This window comes from Saccopteryx bilineata, chromosome X (assembly GCF_036850765.1).
Source record: "Saccopteryx bilineata isolate mSacBil1 chromosome X, mSacBil1_pri_phased_curated, whole genome shotgun sequence".
Classification (NCBI taxonomy): domain Eukaryota; kingdom Metazoa; phylum Chordata; class Mammalia; order Chiroptera; family Emballonuridae; genus Saccopteryx; species Saccopteryx bilineata.
The window spans coordinates 33,476,902-33,500,484 of record NC_089502.1 but is presented as its reverse complement, the minus strand read 5'-3'; the positions used below and the strand labels follow the sequence as shown (position 1 = coordinate 33,500,484).

At 37.8% G+C, this 23,583-nt stretch overlaps 1 protein-coding gene across 1 annotated transcript in view; it reads left to right on the top strand.

Moving 5' to 3' along the window:
* The first annotated feature begins 21,503 nt into the window (after positions 1-21,503).
* SLC6A14 (solute carrier family 6 member 14) overlaps positions 21,504-23,583 on the top strand; it is a 29,905-nt gene continuing 27,825 nt past the window's right edge. The window contains exons 1-2 of the mRNA XM_066249892.1: positions 21,504-21,635; positions 22,677-22,833. Coding sequence (XP_066105989.1) covers positions 21,588-21,635; positions 22,677-22,833 — 205 coding nt within the window. The 5' untranslated portion in view covers positions 21,504-21,587. The remainder of the gene's footprint in view (positions 21,636-22,676; positions 22,834-23,583) is intronic.

Genomic DNA, 23,583 nt, shown 5'->3' with positions numbered 1-23,583 from the left:
AGACTTCTAGTGTGCTTTGTGATCATTTACTGATTCATCTTCAGAATATTATTATAGTAGTAGTATTGCATGATAGAAGGTTTTGACTAGAAATAGAATCAAATGTAGTATGAGATATTAGGGAACACATGAAAATTTTTGATCATAAAAGGTGGTATCACTTGTTTTAACTTAATGTTAATATTTCATGGAATGAAGTGTAGAAGCTCTTTTTAAATTTTATTTTTAAATTTAAATTTTTTTTCAATTATAGTTAACATACAATATTATGTTAGTTTCAAGTTACAACTCAGTGATTAGACATTCTATAATTTAATAAGTGATTATCCTGATATATCTTGTACTCATATGACACCATACATAGTTATTAGAATATTACTGACTATATTTCCTATGCTGTACTTCACTTTCCCAAGACTAGTAACTAACAATTTGTACTTCTTGATTCCTTCACCTTTTCCGCCTATCCCCCTCAACCCCCAACCTAGCAACTATCTAAATGTTTTTGTATCTATGAGTCTTTCTGTTCTGCTTGTTTATTTATTTCATTTTTTAAATTCAGTTGTTGATAGATATGTATTTACTGCTATTTCATTGTTCATATTTCTTTTTCTTCTTCTTCTTTGTTTTCCTCCTTCTTCTTCTCCTTCCTCTTCCTCCTCCTCTTCTTCTTGTTCTTGTTCTTCCTCCTCCTCCTCCTCCCCTCCTTTTCCTCCTCCTCCTCCTCCTCCTCCTTCTTCTTCTTCCTTTACCACTTCTTGTAATACAGGTTTACTGGTGATGAACTCCTTTAGCTTTTTCTTATATGGAGAGCTCTTTATCTGCCCTTTGATTCTAAATGATAGCTTTGCTGGATAGGGTATTATTGGTTGTAAGTCCTTGCTTTTCATTAGTTTGACTATTTCTTGCCAGCCCCTTCTTGCCTGAAAAGTTTCTTTTGAGAAATCAACTGATAGTCTTATGGGAACTCCTTTGTAGGAAACTGACTGCTTCTCTTGCTGCTTTTAAGATTCTCTTTTTGTCTTTAACCTTTTGCATTTTAATAATTACGTTTCTTGGTGTGGACTTCTTTGGGTTCATCTTTTTGGGGACTCTTTGCACTTCCTGGACTTGTATACCTATTCCCTTCACCAGGTTAAGGAAATTTGCTGTCATTGTTTTTTCAAATAGGTTTTAATTTTTTAGCTTTCTCTCTTCTCCTTCTAGCACCCTCATGATGTGAATGTTATTATGCTTGAAATTGTCCCAGAGACTCCTTACACTATCTTTATTTTTGGATTCTTTTTCTTTTTGTTCTTCTAACTGGGTGTTTTATGCTTCCTTATATTCCAAATTGCTGATTTGATTCTCAGCTCATCTACTCTACTGTTGATTCCCTATAAATTATTTTTCATTTCAGTTAGTGTATTTTGTATTTCTGACTTTTAAAAAATGGTATCTATGTCTTTTTACATGCTGTTGAAGTTCTTACTAAGTACCTTGAGCATCCATATAACTTGTTTTAAATTCTGTGTCTGGTAGTTTATTTGCATCTATTTCATTTAGTTCTTTTTCTAGAAATTTCAACTTTTCTTTCATTTGGGACCTGTTTTTTGTCACTACATTTTGGCTGATCCCCTATGTTTGTTTCTATATATTTAATAGAGCTGCTGTGCCTCCCACACTTGGTAGTGTGGCCTTGTACAGTAGCTGTTTTGTAGGGCTATGTGTACTGTCCTACTATAGTTGAGCTTTGATTGCTGTTCGTGCCACAGGGAGGGATTGTTACCCCCCCAGGCTGATTGGCTGCAAGGACTGGCTGTGACCATTGTAGAGGAGTTGCTCTGCATGAGTCGATCTTATGAAGCAGGATTTGCTTCAGTGAGGCTTTGGTGCTCACCAAGTCTGCCCCTAGAGTGCGTCACTTCTGGAAGTGGCAGTGTTGTAATTCAGCATGCTCTGAAGTTGTCTACCAGGTGTACTGGGTCTGGGGCTTCCTGGGATCTGCTACCTCCTGTGCCCTTCTTGGGACCACTCAGCTGGAACTACAAAATGATCTTCAGAGGCTTCTACTTGTGCTAGGCTTGGAGGTGCCAAGGAGAGGCCAAGTTGTGAACAAAGGCCAGCTATCACTACTGCTTGGCCTGGGACCAGTTATTAAGAGGTATGAGGTACACAGAGGCCAGATCCTACTTGTTTGACAGATTTTAGGAAAGTTTGAAACATGAGCTAAGACATGACATTCTTATGCAAAAGCCACTGGAAATGGCTTAGGTGGCACACATTCTGCGTAAGGCAGGGTCTCAGGGAATCCCCAGGGAAGGGTACACAGTATGCATCAGGTTGACGGAGTCTCAGAAATAGCATCTGTCTGCCAGCTCTGATGGGGTGGGGACTCAGGAAAGAAACAATGGCCTCTGCCAACACTCTGTGGGCTCTCCCACCCCCAGTTCTTGCCTTGATGCCAGATAATTCATTTCCAGCTCGTATATCACTGGTTATTTTCCAGCTGCTGCCCCAGTGCTGGAGTTCAAAGTGAGTGAATGAAGGTAAATTCATGGGTACACCCTTTAAGAGGAACAGCCTGGGACTTTAGCAGCCCTCTGTCTCCCTCAGCCTTAATCCTTGCTGGTTTTTATAGCCACAAGTCATGGATACTTCTTTTCCTGGCAATGGAATGTGGGTTGGCAGCCCTGGTATGAGTTTGATATCCCTTACTCTTCAGGGGAGACCTCCACAGCCAAGAAATGTCACCACATTTTTATTTCTCACATGTTGGTGTAGGACCAGCCCAGTCCTTGTCTCTGCCTCTCCTATCAGTCTCAATGTGGTTTCTTCTTTAATTCCCTAGTTGTAGGACTTCCATTCAGCCAGAATTCAGTTGGTTCTGAATGACATTGTTCTGTAGTTTAGTTGCAATTTTGATGTGGTTGTGAGAAGATTCAAGTTACACATTTACCTATGCTGCCATATTGACCCAAAGTTTTGGAAAGAGCTTCTGATGTGGTATCAGATAGACCAGGCTCTCACTTATGGCTCTGACATTTTCTCATCAATAGAATAAATTTACTTAGTTTCTATGCTTCAATTTCTCCACAAGTAAAACTGCATAATGATAATTTCACCTAAGAGCCCTGTGAAGATTTAGTGAGATCATGCTTGTGAAATAAGAAGCACACACTGCCTGGTACATGTTACTACTCAAGAAATGTCAGGCCTGACTTGTGGTGGCGCAGTGGATAAAGTGTCAACCTGGAAACATTGAGTTCACCAGTTCAAAAACCCTGGGCTTACCCGGTCAAGGCACATATGGGAGTTGTTGCTTCCTGCTCCTTCCCCTCCTTCTCTCTCCCTCTCTCTCTCTCTCTCTCTCTCTCTCTCTCTCTCTCTTCCTCTAAAATGAATAAATAAATAAAATAATAAAAAAAGAAATGTCAGTCCTCTCCTGTATAACTTTCACAAAAATTGGCTGAAGTTAATGAAACTTAATACACAAAACATTAGGAAATTATAGTTTACATTTATTTAATGACCTGTTTGGTCATCTGAAATCATGTTAGTAACTAGTAAAATTTTTCACATAGATATTTGTCTTATAATTTATTGCATTCTGGTGAGATTTAGGGGTTAAGAAAAATTCACAGAGAAATGATCAGATAACAAAATCACTAATTTGACTTCATGGTTTTATCAAAGAGTTGTTGTCCAAAAAGATACATAAAGATCCATAGAGAATCTTTCTGATTATAGATAGTCAATTACAGTAAATGTGGAGTGCAAAAAAATAAGAAAGATCCTTGTTTGTCTGAAATTGAGTTAGGGTTTCTAAACCATACTATGAAAATATTGGCCCATAGGTGTTACATACCAAGAACTGCCAATGTTCTCTAATATATTTCTGGAGGTAATACGAATTGCTACAATTTTAGATAATAATTAAGGAAGATTTTTTAAGTGTGAAAACATTGATTCTTTATTATTTCTAATCACAATTCTAAGAATATACCTGAGGAAATAATCCTTAACAATTTATAGACAAAAATGCTTATATAAATATCTTTTAGTCCCTGGTTGGGTAGCTCAGTTGGTTCATTTCAATACACTAATGTTGTGGGTTCAATCCTCGGTCAGGGCACACAAGAATCAACCAATGAATGTATGAATAAGTGGAACAACAAATCAATGTCTTTTTCTCCCTATCTCTGCTCCCTTCCTAGCTCTCTCTAAACTCTATTTTAAAAAATTAAAAAATATCCTCTATAACAGTGAACACTTGAAAAATTATAAATCACTAAATATAGGCCAAATATGTTATCATACCCATGTGATAGGTTGCTATGAAGACATCTTTAAAGATGTCAACATAAGAAAAATTTCAAATATAATACTAAGTACAAAAAAATTGGAATCTAAAACTCACTTTGCAACACAAAACTGATTTAATTTTATTTATACATACATACATACATATAGATACATTTAAATTTATAAAGTGAATGCCCCAATAATTTTGGTTGTATCTGGGTAGAGGTATTATGGATGACTTTTGTTTTTACTTTTCTTATTTTTGTGATTTTTTTTAAACAGAAAGTATTGCTTTTATAATCAGTATGTAAAATAAATACTATATGGTATATAGTTTTGATGTACTACTTAAAGAAGGTACGATTTTACTACAGCCCTGAGGGGTGAGCCTGCTGGTTTGTCAGGAATGAAGAGAACCAAATTAGTGAGCTGTCCAGCCTTTGAGAAAAATCTAGAGCAACAACCTCTTTAAAGACCTAATTAACAATAAGTTGTGTCTCGTTAATTTAAATAATAAGCCTGAGTACCTGCCATTTACCTAATTGGTGTATAGTTTATATATACCTTGAAATTGCCACGCTGTAAGTAGTGTCATACTCCAACTGGCTGACTGAGCATGTGCAAGTGGCAGACATGGTGCAGAGGAAACAGGCAAGGGAGAAGGAAAGAGGAAATGCTGGCAGCCATAGAGCAAGAAATTCAGAAAAGAACCACCCTCCCCCCTGCTATTCAAACATTACCTTCAATGATGTCAGCAGGGAGTTAGCACAGAATTGCCTGTTTAAGGTTAGGTGTCCTATGTCCTAATATTCCAGTTACTGCAACGTTGAGGCCAACTCTAAAGGCAGGAAGCAAAATAGAAGTTTAGACTAGAATTCAAAGAGATTCTCAAGCTTAGAGCCACATATATCACTCTCCTTATTCCTTGGGACATTAAAAAGCAGACAATGATCTCCACTGAACTTTCTTCTGTTGTTATTTGCATGGACAGCCATATTGGGACAAGAACATCAAGATAAGGAAGGGATTTTCAAGATTACTCTGAGAATGGGTTAGAGTACCATAGTCCATAAAAACCTACTGGTACATAGCTGCCCTGGCTGGAAAGCTTGGTTGGTTAGAGCATCATCCCAAAGCACAAACCTAATTAGGTTGCCTGTTCAATCTCTGGTCAGCACCCATACAGGAAAAGATCGATGTTCTTGCCTCTCTCTTCCCCTTTCCTCTCTCTCTAAAAACATCAATAAAAAAGTTTAAAAAATTCATAACACAGGTATAGATAACAGGATAGCAAATCCTAGAGGAAAAGAGGGAGAGAGTTAGGGGGAGGGGGGCAGAGGGTGTATAAAAAGGGGCACAGGGGTGGGAAGTGATGAAGTTATATTCAGTGGGACACTTGAATCCATATCAACACAATAAATTAAAATTAATAACAATTAAAAAAGAAGTTCAAAAATAACCCCACAATTGCTGTGAATTTATAAATACTTCCATTTCTCTGTCCCTTTATATTTCTGCCTCTGCAGAAGGGATGAGAAGATAAGATCAAAGATAGATTTTAAAAATAAACTCATAAATTGTAGTTTTACTTGGATTATAAAAATATACATGTTAGTTACGAATATAAATTATTAATAATCTCACACCTGAAGAACTCCCCTAATATTTTAGCATAATTCTTCCAGACTTTTTCCAATATATTTGTGTGTTTACCTTTTAGTATGTTATTATTCTAAAATAATAATTTTGTTGTTTCAGTAATATAAAATTTCCTTAAACATTCACAAAATGTTTCTTCAGTGTGTTGACAGTTTTTTTCAACTGCACTAAATTTTTGTTCACATCTTTGTTTCCTCAGGCTGAATTCTATTAATATAATTAAGGAATACTGGGTCAGAGAATATGACCATTCTTCAAGTTTTTGATACATATTGCTAAATTGCCCTCCAAAAATTTATACCAGTTTGCAGTCCTGTCAACTATGCAAGAGAATGTGAATCTGGATTTTCAAACTATAAGAAATAACAGAAATATTATAATAAATTTGATTCTGATGACAGCCAAAGAAATAACAATGAATACTACTTACTTATTCCTCAGCCTTATTTCATGGGCAGAGCAAGCTGTTTCACCTTTATAAACTTTGAGATATACTTCAGTAGAATAAGGGTGTAGGATGAAGACTGGATAAAAGTAAAATTCAAAATAATTTTAAAGGCACTTTGGGAAATTCTGAAGTGATTCTGTTCTTGATAACTCTGAAGGCTCCCTCTTACCTACAAGGTGGAATCCAGATACAAGCATCTTTATTCTCAGGCTCAACAAACTAAATATTTATTGAGCCTACCATGCTCCAGACCTCCTTCAAGACACTGGGCGTTCACTGGTGAACAAGACGAGGTCTCTCCTTCATAAAGGTTGCAGTCTGGTAATCCCATTGCAATAAGCCAATTATTTCTTCTACGCCTCCTTCCCAGTGGTGGGATTCAAATAATTTAACAACTGGTTCTCTGCCCTAATGGCCATTTTAAGTATAAAAAAATGATATACTGAAAAGTAATTTATTATTCCATGCATTTAATACTTAAATAAGAACAATAAAAGAGGTACACAAAAGTAGAGTATGCTATAAGAAAGTTTTAAAATATTAATGAAAAAGTATTAAATAACACCTGTCAAAAAACAATAAAATGGTTATTTAAGATATTTCCATATTACTTCTTGATTGACGTCCTCACTTGCAATTTCTTTCACCTATGGACAGAATGAACATTACTACGGGCACTTAGAATATGCTGTTGAGCAGATGAACATTGAAGAAGAGTAAGAAATGTAAATTTGTGATTTTCACAGTGGGTGGCCACCCAGGCACCCACCTTAGAGAGAACCTTGGTTACAAGTGCCATTTTAACAACCGGTTCACCGAACTCAACCAAAAATTAGATATCGGTTCTGCCAAACTGATGCAAACTGACTGAATCCCACCACTGCCCCTTTCCAACACAAAATCTTTTGCTCTGGTCAGACCTGTATTTTGCTGTTTTCTGCTTGTTCTTGCACCTGATTACATTTATCTTGTCTAATAAGCTCTAACCTTTTTCATCGAGATTTATCTAAGTTCTCTGTGAAACTTTCCTCCACTATTCCAATCATCTGAACACTTAAATCTGCATTTATGTCTTATACAACTTTCTAATATCCTCCTGAGAAAGACTACAAGCCCCGCATATGCACTTCCCCACAGCACCTAGTGTAATATATGTGCCAAGTAGCCTATTTTTTTTAAAAACCAGAACCTTGCTTTAATACAGTAAGATGAGATTCTAAACAATGCTTCTTTGTCTTGAAGCAACCGTGCCCAAGAAGATTTCATTACAGAGTTCCCAAAGGTTCTCATGTCAGTCTAGTTACAAGTATAAGGCAGAACCCCTGAATTCAGTGTTTGAATGGGGCTCCAGCAAAGAACATGGGTCTGGGAATTAGTTTCCTCAAAATAAACTATTTGCTACCTATTTCATAGTGTTGTGAGAAGGATCAGATGAGAAAGTATATGTAAAATATTGTATGTGTGAAGTATAAAATGTTGTATGTGTGAAGTGTTATAGTTTTCTTCTTTTTTCTTAAAGGGGAAGAAGAAGAATGCTCCAACGCCAAGTATGGGTGAAGAGGACTCTAAGATAATGGCTTGCCAGAAATTGCAGGGCTGGAAAAAAGAGGACATTTTCATGTCATTTGTTTAAAAACTAATTCTGCTTATGTAGTGGATCATCTGAATTGTCCCCATAACAATTTTTTTTTTTAGAGAGAGGGAGACAGACTGACAAGAAGGGAAATATGAGAAGCATAATTCATAGCTATAGCACTTTTTAGTTGTTTATTGGTTGCTTCTCATATGTGCCTTGGCTGAGGAGCTCCAGCTGAGCTGGTCACCCCTTGCTCAAGCCAGCAACCTTGGGCTCAATCCAGCAACCATGAGATCATGTCGATGATCCCATGCTCAAGCAAGTGGCCTTGCTCTCAAGCTGGTGAGCCTGTGCTCAAACGAGCGACCTTGGGGTTTCAAACCTGAGACTTGTGTTCCAGGTTGACGTGTTATCCACTGCATCACTAGCAGTCAAACCATATGACTTTTGATCAGAATGAAAACTTAGTAGAAGAGAGATGGCAAAGCAAAGAGAATGGATGTTATTGGAACAGCCTGAACTCCCAATTTGGCAAAGAAAGTATTTGTGTTTCCCACTAGTCAAATGGATGCCACCAATGGTAGCCATGCTTGAGTCATCTTGCTGGTATGCTTCCCAAAGGTGATGAAGGTGTTTCCAGCAGCTAGAGGCTCCGAGGTATACTGTCAAGGCCAGCTTGGAAGAGATTGCAACTGGATATCAGAGACTAGTGAGAAGAGGAGCCACACACACATACAGTTCCAGATGACCTCATACACACTTGTGACATGATTACGTGCTTGTAGGATGTAGTGATGACCAGTTGTTCACAGTCAGGGAAGCAGTGACAGCAGAATACAGAGAGATCAGGAGTTCTTCCCATCCCCAACTTGGTAGAGAAAAAAGGTACTCTGAAAGAGGGGGGAAATGAAAGAGAAAGTGTATTTATTCACTACTCCAAGCCCCTCGAACTGAAGTCTGGCTGTTACTGGACAGAGGGAGAAGACCAGTAAACTGACGATGAATTGATGTTATAAATGAGTTGGACTAAGATGGACGTTTTAATACTTAAAAGTAACCAAAAAGCTATGGGATATGCCTGAGGTGTTTTCTTTTCCTCATGTTTCCTACATTTTTTTTTTTGTAAAACTAAGGTATAACTGACATATTATGTTATATTAGTTTCACGTGTACAACATGATCTGAAATTTTGTATATTGTGAAATGATTATCACAATAAGTCTAGTTAACATTTGTCACCATACAGTTATAATTTTTTTTGGATGAGAACTTAAGATATACTATTTTAACCATTTTCAAATATAGAATACAATGTTATTAATGATAGTTGTCACTCTGTACATTACATTTCCATGACTATTCATTTTATAACTGGATGTTTGTACCCTTCTCTCATTGTACCTAACTCTCCTCACCCCCTGTCATTGGTAACTGGCAATCTGTACTCTGTATCTATGAACATTTTATTTTTGTTGTTGTTTTTTAGGTTCCACATATAACTGCTCATAAAAATTAAGGGATCAGGGAACGTGCAGAGACTCCAGTACTTTCAGCCTTTTGTATAGTGCATTTTCATTAATGAAATAAAAGTTGGGCCTGACCAGGCGGTGGCACAGTGGATAGAGAGTCTGACTGGGAAATGGAAGACCCAGGTTCGAGACCCTGAGGACGCCAGCTTGAGCATGGGCTCATCCGGTTTGAGCAAGGATCACCAGCTTGAGCCCAAGGTCACTGGTCACTTGGTCTGCTATAGCCCCCCAATCAAAGCACATATGAGAAAGCAATCAATGAACAACTAAGGTGCTGCAAAAAAGAATTGATGCTTTTCATCTCTCTCCCTTCCTGCCTGTCTGTCTCTATCTGTCCCTCTCTCTGTCTCTTTCGGTCTCTGTCACAAAAAATGTTTGTTTTGCATCTCATTTGCATAATCAAACAACTTCCTTTGACTTGTCCCTTGCTTTTCTGATGTTCTTGTTTAATAAATATAATCAAATGCTTCTTTTTATTGCTTCATATTCATTTTGAACTATCCCTTAATTTTTGTGAGCAGTATATATGTGAAATCATATGGTATTTGTCTTTCTCTTTTTGACTTATTTCATTTAGCATAATGTCCCCAAGGTCTATCAATGTTGTTGCAAATGATAAAATTTTATTCTTTTTTTATGACTAAATTATGTATGTATACAGCATCTTCATTATCCATTCATTCAACAATGGACACTTAGGTTGTTTCCATAACTTGAATATTATAAATAATGCTACAATAAACATAAGGGGTTTACATATCTTGTCAAGTTAGTGTTTTTATTTTTCTTGAATAAATACCCAGAAGTGGAATTGCTATGTTGTTTGGTAGTTCTATATTAAATTTTTTTAAGGAACCTCTATACTGTTTGTTCATAGGGGATACGTCAATTTCCATTCCCAAAAACAGTGCCCAAGTGTTCCCTGTTCTCCACATTCTTGTCAAGAATTATTATTTCTTATCATCTTGATAGTAGCCATTCTTTTTTAAAATTTTTATTTAAAAAATTAACTTTAATATGGTGACATTGATAAATAAGAGTACATGGGTTTCAGGTAAACATTTCTATAGCATTTGAACTTTTGGTTATGTTGTGTACCCATCACCTTATATTTGTCTCTCTTTTCTCCTTTCCTTCAACCCTCTCCCAACCCCCTCCTCCAAGTTCCCTTCCCCCTTGCAACCACTTCACTTTTATCTGTGTCCATGAGTCTCAGTTTTATATCTCACCTATGGGTGAAATCATACAGTTCTTAGCTTTTTCTGATTTATTTGTTTCACTAAGTATAATGTTCTCAAGGGCCATCCATGTTGTCATAAATGTCACTATGTCATCATTTCTTATGGCTGAGTAGTATTCCATTGTATATATGTACCACATCTTCCATATCCAATCCTCTATCAAGGGACACTTTGGTTGTTTCCAAGTCTTGGCCAATGTGAATAATGCTGCTATGAACATGGGGCTGCATATCTCTTTTTTTTTTTTTCTGAAGCTGGAAATGGGGAGAGACAGTCAGACAGACTCCCGCATGCACCCGACCAGGATCCACCTGGCACGCCCACCAGGGGCGACGCTCTGCCCACCAGGGGGCGATGCTCTGCCCCTCCAGGGCGTCGCTCTGCCGCGACCAGAGCCACTCTAGCGCCTGGGGCAGAGGCCAAGGAGCCATCCCCAGCGCCCGGGCCATCTTTGCTCCAATGGAGCCTTGTCTGCGGGAGGGGAAGAGAGAGACAGAGAGGAAGGAGGGGGGGTGGAGAATAAGCAAATGGGCGCTTCTCCTATGTGCCCTGGCCAGCCGGGAATCGAACCCGGGTCCCCCTCACGCCAGGCTGATGCTCTACCGCTGAGCCAACCGGCCAGGGCGGGGCTGCATATGTCTTTACGTACTAATGTTTGTGAGTTTTGGGGGTAGATATCCAGTAGGAAGATAGGTAGGGTCATATGGTAGTTCTATTCTTAGTTTTTTGAAGAGACCTCATACTTTCTTCCATAATGGCTGTACTACTTTATATTCCCACGAACAGTGAATGAGGGTTCCTTTTTCTCCGCAGCCTCTCCAACATTTGTTATTACCTGTCTTGTTGATAATAGCTAATCTAACAGGTGTGAGGTCATATCTCATTGTAGTTTTGATTTGCATTTCTTGAATAGCTAGTGGAGATTAGCATCTTTTTATGTATCTGTTGGCCATTGATATTAGCCATTCTAACAGGTGTGAGGTGATGTCTCATTGTGCTGTATACAAATGCAATAAATTTATATATATTGATTTTGTATCCTGCAACCTTACTGAATTGGTTTATTAGTTATAATAATTTTGAGGGAGAGGATTCTTGCAGTTTTGTACATATAATATCTTGTCACTTGTAAGTAGTAACTGTTGGAGACTGCAAGCTGACAGGGTCCTTGAAATTTAGATTTGTGGGGGACAAAGCAGTGTGGGGGACTGGCAGTAAGCTGACAGGGTCCTTGCTGCCCATCCCCCACCTCACTTGCTTGATTAATTTGCTAAAGGCTAAGCTCTTCCCCACAACCTCTGACAGTTTGTTTAAGTTGGTAATGACAATTTACATGCCCTTCCCCACACCTCCATGTTAGCTGTGATGCTGGTAGTTTCTACTGGTCCCCTCAGAGAGACTGAAGACAGTTTTCTTTTTACTCTTTGTTTCATGAAGTTTAGATGTTATGTATGGTAGAGGGTTTTGGGGGGCTCTGAGGAGAATTCCTGGTTTTCCTTGGAAATGTGACTTTGTATCCGAGCTCTCTTTGATTTGCAAATGACTTTGCTTTACACTATAAAAATAAAGCTTTTGGGAATGCAGGCGCTTTTGGTAGGCCATCAGCCACCATAAGACCTCCCGATCCCATCTTTTTTCTTTCTGGGTTTATTTTCTAATCCACCACCATTCCCACCCAAGACCTGCCAAATTATTTGCCACACTGGTTCATGACAAGTAACAGTTTTATTCCTGAGGTGTTTTTAAGGGTCAGAAAATTAAGATTCAACATACCATGGTTAAAGATAGTAAGGCAATAACTAGAAAAAGTTATATGTGTACCTACCACTGTTCAAGTAACTGGACATCTTAGTCAGAATAAATAAGAGGATTTAGTACCCATATCAGAAAGTGTTGTTGCTTTCTAGCTCCACAGATATTTCTTTTTGCATCACAAAATTATGAAACAGCAGTGTGAGAATTTTTCTGTTAGTTATTTAGAAAAATGAGGCCCTGGCTGAGTAGTTCAGTTGGTCAGAAAGTTTTCCCAATATGCCAAGGTTGTGGGTTCTATCCCAGGTCAAGGGACATAGAAGAATCAGACAATGAATGCATAAATGAGTGGAACAACAAACTGAGGCTTCCCCCACCTCTCTCCCTTCTGTTCTCTCTAAAATCAATCAATAAATTTAAAAGAAATTTTAAAGAAAAGTAAGACTAATACACATTGCAACAATTTTGCTTGGTGCACCTCATTGGAATGAGCAATTCTAATTGGTAAAATGATTTAATGGAAAGATATTATGTAAGAAGCTGTGGTTTAATTTTTCCTGTACTTTTCAGTAATATTTCCCAGTAAGCCTTAATTATATAGCTCTTGTTATTTCTAGACAGAAAAGATCTAAACAAATGAGTCAGTATTTAAATTCCCACTGAGGTATTAGCTAGTGTTATATAATTACAAGACAAATGTATCAGCACTCCTAAGCCAGAAAACAATAGTATCCCCAAAACACAGGGTCATGGGAAGCCTAAATCTTAACCACCAGTGACTGGTTGTTGCATCCCACAAATGTAAATAACTATAAGAATACTGATTATAGAGTTAGATTCCATTTTATTTATTTTATTCATAAACCTTCCTGGTCATGGATATTGATAGAGGTCTCAGTACTGATTTTGTAAATTGATTTCTGATTGTAGTAAGTCTATGGAACTGATCCAGTTGATTTATACACTGAATCAGCCTTCCTCTCTTTAGTAGTATCCCAAAATGGAACCTCCACTTGGAGAAGTGAGCTATCTGGCAGGTGGTAAAGTGTTACCCTTTTGGGCTGGTGATGGGCACTAATTACCCTTGATTTGTATTTTAAGAAGAGATTTACTGAGTTGAAGGGATAGATGGAAAAGAGATTGCCAAGAAAGGGAAAACAATTTTATAAGAAAGAATATACTAGGCATGCTATGGGTGAAAGAAAGGAGAAATAGAAGTAAAAAAAGAAAAGGAAGCAGGAATGCTGAGAGCAGGAAAAAAACATTATAGAATACTCAACAAAGGCTAAAGTGAGAAGGAGAAACTCCATAATATGATTACTGGGGAAAGCTCAAGTTCTAACAGAACTGGGTTTGAGGATTAGCACTGAATTTTCCAGCCCAATGACCTTGGAAAGATTGTTTCACTTCTCTGTGCCTGTTTATCCATCTGTATAACTGGCGAAAATAATACCACTTATTTGGTACAGTTGTTGTGATGATTGAAAATAATATTCATAAAGTACATGGCATATGACAACTACTCAAACAAAAGGTAACTGATATTATTACTGTTGTGGCAGTTATTGTTATTGTTAGAGACAGTAACATTATTGCTGTTAATGACAGTATAGTTTGACAGTAATAAAACACAAACTAATCAGTTGCCAATGGCAATTCAGCAAAGCAAGGAATTGCACAGGCAAAAGAGGCTTCAAATAGCACTCTAGAAGTCAGTTTTAGCAAAAGAAGCTAAAATATCACTGTCCGAGGCAAAGGAGGAAAGGATCCATTTTATTATCCACATATTAGACATTTTTGCACATCATTTTTACATTAAAGGACATCAGCCAAGCAAAAGAAAAATACATGCCATACATATACCAATGATTTTCAACAACTGTGCCACAAGAATTTCTAAAACGTGCAATACCTGACTATTCAGTCCGGGACACCAACCTCTTTCCCTTTAGATCATCAAATAAAAAAATGACACCAGCCAACATAACAAGAGCAGTCTGGTGTGAATGAATCAAAACTATGCCTATTTTTTGTCAGATCAGCAAAAATATATATATTTTCTTAGTGTGCTGAAGAGTTTTAGTACTTAATTTATGTGTGCCATGAGATGAAAAAAGGTTGAAAATAACTACTTTATACATGATTCTCTTTGTTCATAGCACTTCTTTTCCAGTTTTCTAGAGTATATAATAACGGCAACTCCTAGTTTGATCTTTATTAGTTAGAATAATATATTGAAAATTTCTGCACATGAGCACAGACAGTACTAACACAACTATTATTTAACTGATTTTATCTTCTCAAAGGACTCTAGTAGGTGGATTTCAGTTATGTCCCATGATGAAATGATTTTTTAATGCTTTTATTTAAAAAGGTAACAAAAAAATTATTCTGTGGATCATATGAAGTAAATAATTTTCTTAAGTGGGAAAGCAAACGATAAGGCACTGAATCTCTGAAAAGCCTCATGTTTATTATTGTAAATGCAAACCTGAAGAAAGCTTTACAACAATGCTTTTTCAAAGGAAAAATAATAATGCATCAAGGGTGAAGACTATTTCTCTACTTTAATGTTTTAGTACAAGTAGAATCAGATAACTAGTTTAAGTTAAAATGTTTATTCGTTGTTAATAACAATTTAAAGAGTATCCTAGACTGACCAGATGGTGGCACAGTGGATAGAGCATCGATCGAGGATGCTCTAGGTTCAAAACCCAGAGGTTGTAGGGTTGAGTGAGGGCTCATCTGACTTGAGGGCAGAGTCACCGCTTGAGTGTGAGATCATAGACATGGCCCCATAGTTGCTGGCTTGAGCCCAAAGTCACTGACTTAAAGCCAAGTCCCAGGTGGCTGGCTTGAACAAGGGGTCACTCATTCTGCTGTAGCCCCCTGGTCAAGGCATATATGAGAAAGCCATCAATGAACAACTAAGGAGCCACAATGAAGAATTGATGCTTCTCAACTCTCTCCCTTCTTCTTCTTTCTCTCTCTCACAAAAAAAAAAACCCAGTACCTTTACTAGCTACATAGTCAAATTTCAAGGTGATAGAAAGCATTAATATTAATGTACTAAAGAAAGACCCTCACTGTTCTGAGAGGGGAAATACTTAATTTAATACTTGTTTAAAAGAAATCCACATTAGCCTCGTTGTCTAGTTTGAGTCAGGTATCTCTTATATATAACACTGGTTTTGGTTAAAGATATTAGAAGAGAGAGAGAAAAAAAAGAAAGAAAGAAAGAAAGAAAGAAAGAAAGAAAGAAAGAAAGAAAGAAAGAGAGAGAGAAAGAAAGAAAGATAGAAAGAAAGAAAGAAAGAAAGAAAGAAAGGAATAGGGAGAGAGAGAGAAGAAGAAAAAGAAAGAAAGAAAGAGAGAAAGAAAGAGAGAGAGAAAGAAAGAAAGAAAGAAAGAAAGAAAGAAAGAAAGAAAGAAAGAAAAAAGAAAAAGAGAAAGAAACAAAAAGAGGGGGAAAAAGTTGCATTGCATGGATGGTTTAGTTAGTGGGCATCTAAATGTTCCATGGGCTGCAAATCCCATGTGTTTGTTACAACTCAAAGAACAATATGTCTGTCTTTATTTCTAAGCTCTAAGTACTGAACACTCACCACTGATTGTTTTTAGTATGAATCAGTTAAGTACAGTTTCTCAATGGAGACCTTTGCAAGTTGACAATGTGAGACTCATCTGGGAAGGAAGTGAAAATGTTGTAAAAGTTGTGGCTTCTTCAAGGAGGGAATTTAGATAAGCTTATTAAATCTTACTGAAGATGAGATTAAACAGAGTTTCATCTATGTGTACTCTTCTGTTGGATATAGGGATGGTTAAATACCTACCCATTTACTGCCATCATTAATGTTGACAAAGTACCAAGACCTATGTAGCAAGAATGCCACAGACTAAGCATTTTCTGACATCTTGTCCTCATGTTCTTATAATAAAGTGGTTTAAGAACATAGACTTTTGAGTCAGATAGTCTGAGTTCAAATATCAGACCTGTCATGTACTGGTTGTGTAACTTTGAGCAAGTCACTTAACTTCTTAGAACTTCTGTCTCTTCATTTGTAAAATGAGGATTATAATAGTTCCTACCTCGAATGGTGTTTTATTAGAATTAAATGAGATCATAAATGTAGAGTACTTAACACAGCCCTTGACTCAGTAAATAACTATTACTTCTTTTTTCTCATCAACTATCTCCTTTCTTCTTCCATAACCTATTCCATTTCACATAGCCTTTAAAAATATAGTGGTAGTTGTAGCAGGAATGTATATTGGAAAATCACTTTGAAAACCTGCTTGACAACAAATACCATAATCCAAAATGTCCACTTTAGGTCTAAACCTAACAGAAATACACACAGGAGATATGTTACAGCAAAGTTAGCAAAGTTCATAACCATACTTTTCAAGATAGCCTCAATCTAGAAATAGCCCAAATGTCCATCAATAAAACAAGTCAATTGTGCTATATTCATGTATTGGATTATCATACACAATGAAAATAGATGAAGTACAGATCTATGTTATAGTATGATTAGATATCTGAAACATATTGTTCAGACAAAAGAGGTTAGATATAAAAATGTACATGCCATAATATTCCATATAAAATGTTCAAAACCTGGCAAGACTAATCTATGATTTTAAAATTCAACACAGTGCTCAAACTTGAAGAGGATAAGGAGGGGTCCTCTGGGGTGTTGATACTGTTATTCTTGAACTCAGTGCATTAGAGTATCATATTTGTGAAAATTTATCAAGCCATACACTTATGATTGGTACATTTAGTTCCTTTTTAAATAATTTTATTTAGAAAATTAAATTTAATGGGGCAACATTGATCAATAACAGAACATAGGTTTCAGATAAACCTTTCTGTAGCATTTGAACTGTTGATTATTTTGTACACCCATCATCCAAAGTCAAATTATTTTCTATCACCTTATACTTGTCCCTTTTTATACCCTTCCCCTCATCATCTTTCTCACCCCCCTCCCCTTGGTAACTGCTTCACTTTTATCTATGTCCATAGTCTTAGTTTTATATCCCACCTATGTATGAAATCATATAGTTCTTAGCTTTTTCTGATTTACTTATTTCACTCAGTATAATGTTCTAAGGTCCATCTATGTTGTTGTTAGTGGCACTATGTCATCATTTCTTATGTCTGAGTAATATTCCATTATATATATGTACTTCTTTATCCAACCTTGTATTGACAGACACTTTGGTTGTATCCATGTCTTCACCACTAGGAATAATGCTGTGATAGACATGGGTGTGCACATGTCTTTATATACCAATGTTTTAGAGTTTTGGGGATAGATACCCAGTATACATTCAGTTCTTTTTGTGTGTGTGTGACATAGACAGAGAGAGACAGAGAGTGGGACAGATAGGAACAGACAGATAGGAAGGGAGAGAGATGAGAAACATCAATCATCAGTTCTTTGTTAGGACACCTTAGTTGTTCATTGATTGCTTTCTTATATGTGCCTTATCCATGGGGCTGCAGCAGACCGAGTAACTCCTTGCTCAAGCCTTGGGTCCAAGCTGGTGAGCTTTTTGCTCAAGCCAGATGAGCCCACGCTCAAGCTGGCGAACTCGGGGTCTCAAACCTGGGTCCTCTGTATCCCAGTCTGACGCTCTATCCACTGCGCCACCGCCTCGTCAGGCTACATTTGGTTCTTAAGAAAAGCTATATGGTATGCTATAGCAAATATAAAAAAAACCCATGAAATTTAACAGATTCACTTTTCCTGTTTAGAAAGCACCAGTATGAAATTGTGCATCAGGAGCTATTGTTTTCTGTCAAGGTTTTCTGACATGTCATCCATTTGGTTCTCTCGGGAAGCAGTGTGTTTCCTCAATCTTTCCACTAGTTGATGTACCTCGAGAATCCTTGCTTCCTTGGCTGCCAGCAAGGAACCCTATGTGATTGTTTTTCTTAAGCCTTGCTATCTAGAATTGAAGAAAAGTTTTCAAGAAATAATGTATTAATGATTTGACTGTGGGTGGAGTCTGATATTTTAATAAAGGGGTTAATGTCTGAAACTATAAACTTTATCATGATAGGATTTTAAAACACATACACATATATTTTCGTGATGATAGATTAATAGGGTTCCTTCTCTTAGACTTTTAGCTGATGAAGTTTAATAAGGTTCTTTCAAGATAGGGCTAAAAAAAATTTATGCACTTCTTTTTGCATCCAAATAGCTAGAAGAAAGCTTTAGGTAATGAGTTGGTTTTATTTTCAGTTACCAAAAACAAAATTGAAGGAATTTCCATGAATAATAACTAATTTAATCATAGTAAGGGAAAAAAAAGCATGTGGACTATAACTGTTGGATCCATTTTTATTTTAACTTTTCCCCTGGTCAAAATCACAATTATGAATCAATCTTTAAATTTCTGTCAATTTTTTTTTTCAAAAGCAGCAGATTCATGGCTGCAGTATGTGTGTCCCGGAAGGAAGTGATAACCCACAGTTAAAAGTCTAGCATTGCACAACTCAGTGCATCCAGGTTATTAATTACAATTTTGAGGTTTTTTTTTTTTTCTCAACTAGTGTATACCATGTATCATCCCAAGTTAACACTTACTTTACTGTTCTCTATCAGGCCATGGCTGAGGCCTGGATTTCAAAGCACATGGATAGCCACAGTTTTTCTTTTCAAACGTTTCTTAGCACTCTAAGCGTTAACAGAGTCCTCTCACATTCTCTCATGCCATGCTCATTGGTACCTGAGTTTATGTAGTTCCCTCTGTCTTGCGCCCACTCAATTTCTACACTTTTCTTAAGTAACAAATAAATAAAATATTCACAAACACATTGGTATCTCAGTTAATGAGTCAGACCCCAAAGAAGAGAAAACATGCTTTCGGTATTTTATGATTTCTTGGAGATGCAGTCTAGACCAGTTTTTTTAAATTAATTAATTTATTTTAGCACAAAGTTATTCAATAGCCTTTCAGAGTCCAGTTTTCTAATATGCATTTACTGAGTGCCTGCTCTATGTCAGATTTTATGTTAAGTATTGGGAATATAGAAATTATTTTTTTTTAAAAAGTCACACAACCCTCAGAGGACTGCGAGCAAATCATTTCCCACGATGTAAAGTGTGTGCAGGGAAGCCGAGGATTACAGAGGAGAGGCGTCTCAACCCAGTCTGCAGTAATAGAGGTGCAGCCATTGTGGAAATACCTGGAGGAGGTAACACCGAAGCAGAGTCTTGAAGCATGAGTAGTTATTAGGCAAATGAAGAGGGCAGGAATTTCCAGAAGAAATAGCATCAGCAAGAAGCAACATGTATGTGCATGCATAGGAAAGGACACCCAAGCTTAAGAGTTTGAGGCAAAGAATGATACAAAATGACACTAAAAAGATAGAAGCCATGTCATGAAAAGCCATTCGTGGCAATGGGAATCTTAACCCCTACAACCAATAACTAAACAACAATACATTCTCTAAAATAACTTGTCTTAAATTTCATGCCTTTGATGCTCTAAACTTTCCAAGTCCCTAGACATTTCTCTACTGCCTAACAGGTTGAGAAAATTGCCGGTGGTTTTCTCTGTATGTCAACCCCCTTCCTTGCTATCCCCACAATCTATGTATCCCTAAGATTCTAATTTTCTTTCTACTCCCACAGTTGCCACATCTTTGCCGTGTCCCATGCTAACTGAACTGTGTTACAGGACTTTGATAGTTTGGTAAATACTCTTAGATTTACTTTTCAGCTCATTCTTGCATAAAGAGGTTTATAAGTCCGTCTCTCTTCTATGTCTAATTTAGGCTAATAATTCCCTTATTTTAGCCTTTAGGTCATCCTAGTAGTATTTCATACTAATAGGCGTGTGCGCGCATATCCATGCACGCACACACACAGCCTGTGTTATGTTCAAAGCAAAGTCAGGTGAAACTTCCTGATACTTTCCTTTTACTGCCTTCCCACTCCCCTCATAGACTCTCCTCTGCCTCACCTTCCCAGATTCCCCAGGGCATATTTCTATTGCAAAAGGAAAACTCACCTCCATTAGTGGAGAACAAAGAGGTTGCACATGGGGTACAGAATTTGGCTCTCTACTCGTATCTCACTATGTCCCAATTCATACTGTTGCGGAGAACTGACTCCATCTTTTACCTGGGAAGATAGCATTTAAATCATTTGAACGTTCTGATAAAAAATCAATCAACAGCATTATAATAATTCTTTCCTCCCCAAGCAAGCTACGATGGATGCTTCCACATAGTTTACTTTCTAGGCCTCTCTTTTCTTGCAAAGTGGATTCCTTTGTTAGGGTTAGAATTTCCCATAAACCTGCTCAATAGTTTGTTTTTGTTTGGCTTCTTTGAACTACTACACAAAGCAATCTCTGTAAAGGGCAATGCTGTCCTGAACGCTGAGAAAGGTGCTGGAGACATAGGCTCCAAGTTGCTCTTTTCAGGTAGAGCCAGCTGAGTAATCGTATCCCGGTTGGCTGCTTTTCAAGGTGCCCAATTCAGGAGCTTTTCCTCTGGGAGCAGCGTTTGCCTCAGGGGACCAAGTGCTTTCTAGTGAGTGCAAAACTTTGGGAAACCCCAGGGCCCAGGGTGTTATGGTCTATTCATGAAAATCTTGGGGAACAGAATGGGCCCCATAGATGTGCTCCCCTTCCTCTTCAGCAAGAGTAGATGTCAGCTTGTGTCCCCAGGACAGATACCAGATTAAGAGAGGCAGCTAGGAGGAAGCAGCGAACCTGGGAAAGGAGGTGAGATTGCGAAGCACCTGCTGGGCTCTGAGTCAAAGGCTGTCAGTCGTCCTAGCTGAAGCTGCTCCACTCTGTCACAGCCCAGCCCTTTTCTGGGGCTGGGCAGGGAATTGCTACATGCCAGTTTACCTGGGGAAAACCAGAGCCTCACTTTGGTCCTTTCCAGTAATTGACACGACAGGTTGCCCCGGAGGGGGAGGGGAGAGCTTCCTTCCATAAATAGTCCCACCCCTGGACAAGGTGGCTCACTCTGACAGGTAGCAACGGAGAGTGTGCACCTGCCACCAGTCGAGCTCAGCCAGACTGCGAGACGAGGTGGAGCGAGCAGAGGCAGTGAGTGAACAATGGACAAATTGAAGTGCCCCAGCTTTTTCAAGTGCAGAAGAAAGGAGGTAGGGGCCTGGGAGCTGGGATGTGTGGAGGGTCTGGGAAGGAAAACTTTAAGGGGAGGCAGGTCTCACTTTTTGCTTTCTGTGTTTATTACTTCTCCACATTTCTGTGCAACTGCCTTCCAGTGTGCCCGAGATGTCCCCATAGAGTAGAAGAAAAAGAGAACAGCTCTCGCTCCCCAGCTAGAAGACAGGGGTACCTCATCCCCTGCCTTGAGTGTGCCCACAAAACTTTACTGTCTGTTCCTCCCCGGACCTTGTCCGTATGCTGGATGAAAATGAGAAAATACAATGTCCTTATTTGACCTGAGGAACTCTCCATAGCCCAGGGCAGCTGACAGGTTGGGAGACAAGCCTTCTCCTCTGAAGTGGAGAGACTGCTGCTCCACCTGGTGGGACAGGAGAAATTGTCTCTGAATATTATTCTGTGGCTCTCAGAAAAGCACTAATTTTATTCTCCAAGATAGGGAGCGAAGTTAAACTTCCTTTACGGTTGAACATCTAAAACTCTTAGCCTATGGGAAAAGGAGTCTATGAATTCCTTTCTTACTTCCTTTCCCCCCTTTTTTTTCTCTCTTTCTCTTTCCTTTTCCTTTTTTTTTCGTGTTTTAATGGAAGCTATAATTGATTTTCTTCTCAAAACTCTTCTACAATCTCAAGAGTGTTGATTTTACCTAATTCATCTTTATGACTTTGGTACTTGAAAACTTATTTGTCCACCTTCATTTGCCTTTCATGCTGGGTGCTCCATGTAACCTTCCCAATAAATTTGGATGATCTCACCCAAACAGCTATTAAAAGTATCTACCTACAAAGCTCTCTCATTTCAAGAGTTTAATGTAAAGTAAAAGCAGCCATTAGCAGAAATCTCCCCAACATTGACTAGCGTTTCCCTTGGCTGTGGTTCTGTGGTTTTCAGGTTCTCTCTGTCTCTCTCTGTCTCTGTCTCTTTCTCTCGCTTTCACTCTGTGGATTTGTATAATTATGCTCCTGTGAAAAATTTAAGAGTAGAAAGACAAGCTGTTGATATTTTTTCTTCTCCAGAAAGTGACGGCTTCATCTGAGAATTTCCATGTTGATGAAAATCAGGAACGTGGCAACTGGTCCAAAAAATCGGATTATCTTCTCTCTATGGTTGGATATGCAGTTGGATTGGGGAATGTGTGGAGATTCCCATATTTGACCTACAACAATGGTGGAGGTATTTCCCCACACTCGCTTCTTTCCTGTCCAGTTTTAAGTGAGGTGTTGTGTGGCCTCTGAGGATATTTTAAGAAGTGGGGAAAAGTATATGATGTTTGGGATGAGTGAGAGGATGAGAAACAAGCATACCACATTTATTATTGACTATAAGTTGCTAGCTCAAGTTAGAAAGGTGGCTTCACAAAATCCTCAGATGCAATAATGATAAAAGTTGTATATTTAGTGCGTACAAGTTTCTTATTTGAGATCCTATGCAATTTTGAACTATTAGTTACTCTTCTTAATTTATATGTTCTTGTGATAATTGATTCAGACTAGTGTTTTGCTTAATTTATAACTGAATCTAAGCAAAAGACAGTGAATTCTAGTTCTAATAAGAAACTCAATTAAATTGTTTGTGTAAATAGAGCAAGGCATTGCATTTTGGAAATTTAAGTAGGAAAGCAGTTGATTAAAAAGTAATTAAAGTTTTAGTATTTTAAGCTGCAATATTCAGTTACATGTATTCCTGGTTGAATTGATTATGCAGACGATCCTTCTAAAATGCAATAGAATTTAGTTCAAGACTAGGTGTTTAGTTTCTGCAAAATAATACTGTTTATACCTCAGAAATCATTAAGGAAGACTCAATTAGAACAAGAAGAAAAAAATAGCTCTGAGTTGACACACAAAGGGACACAAAAACAAGTTGCGTAATTGTCTAGTAATGTTGAAACAACTTTTCACTTACACCATATTTTATTTACTT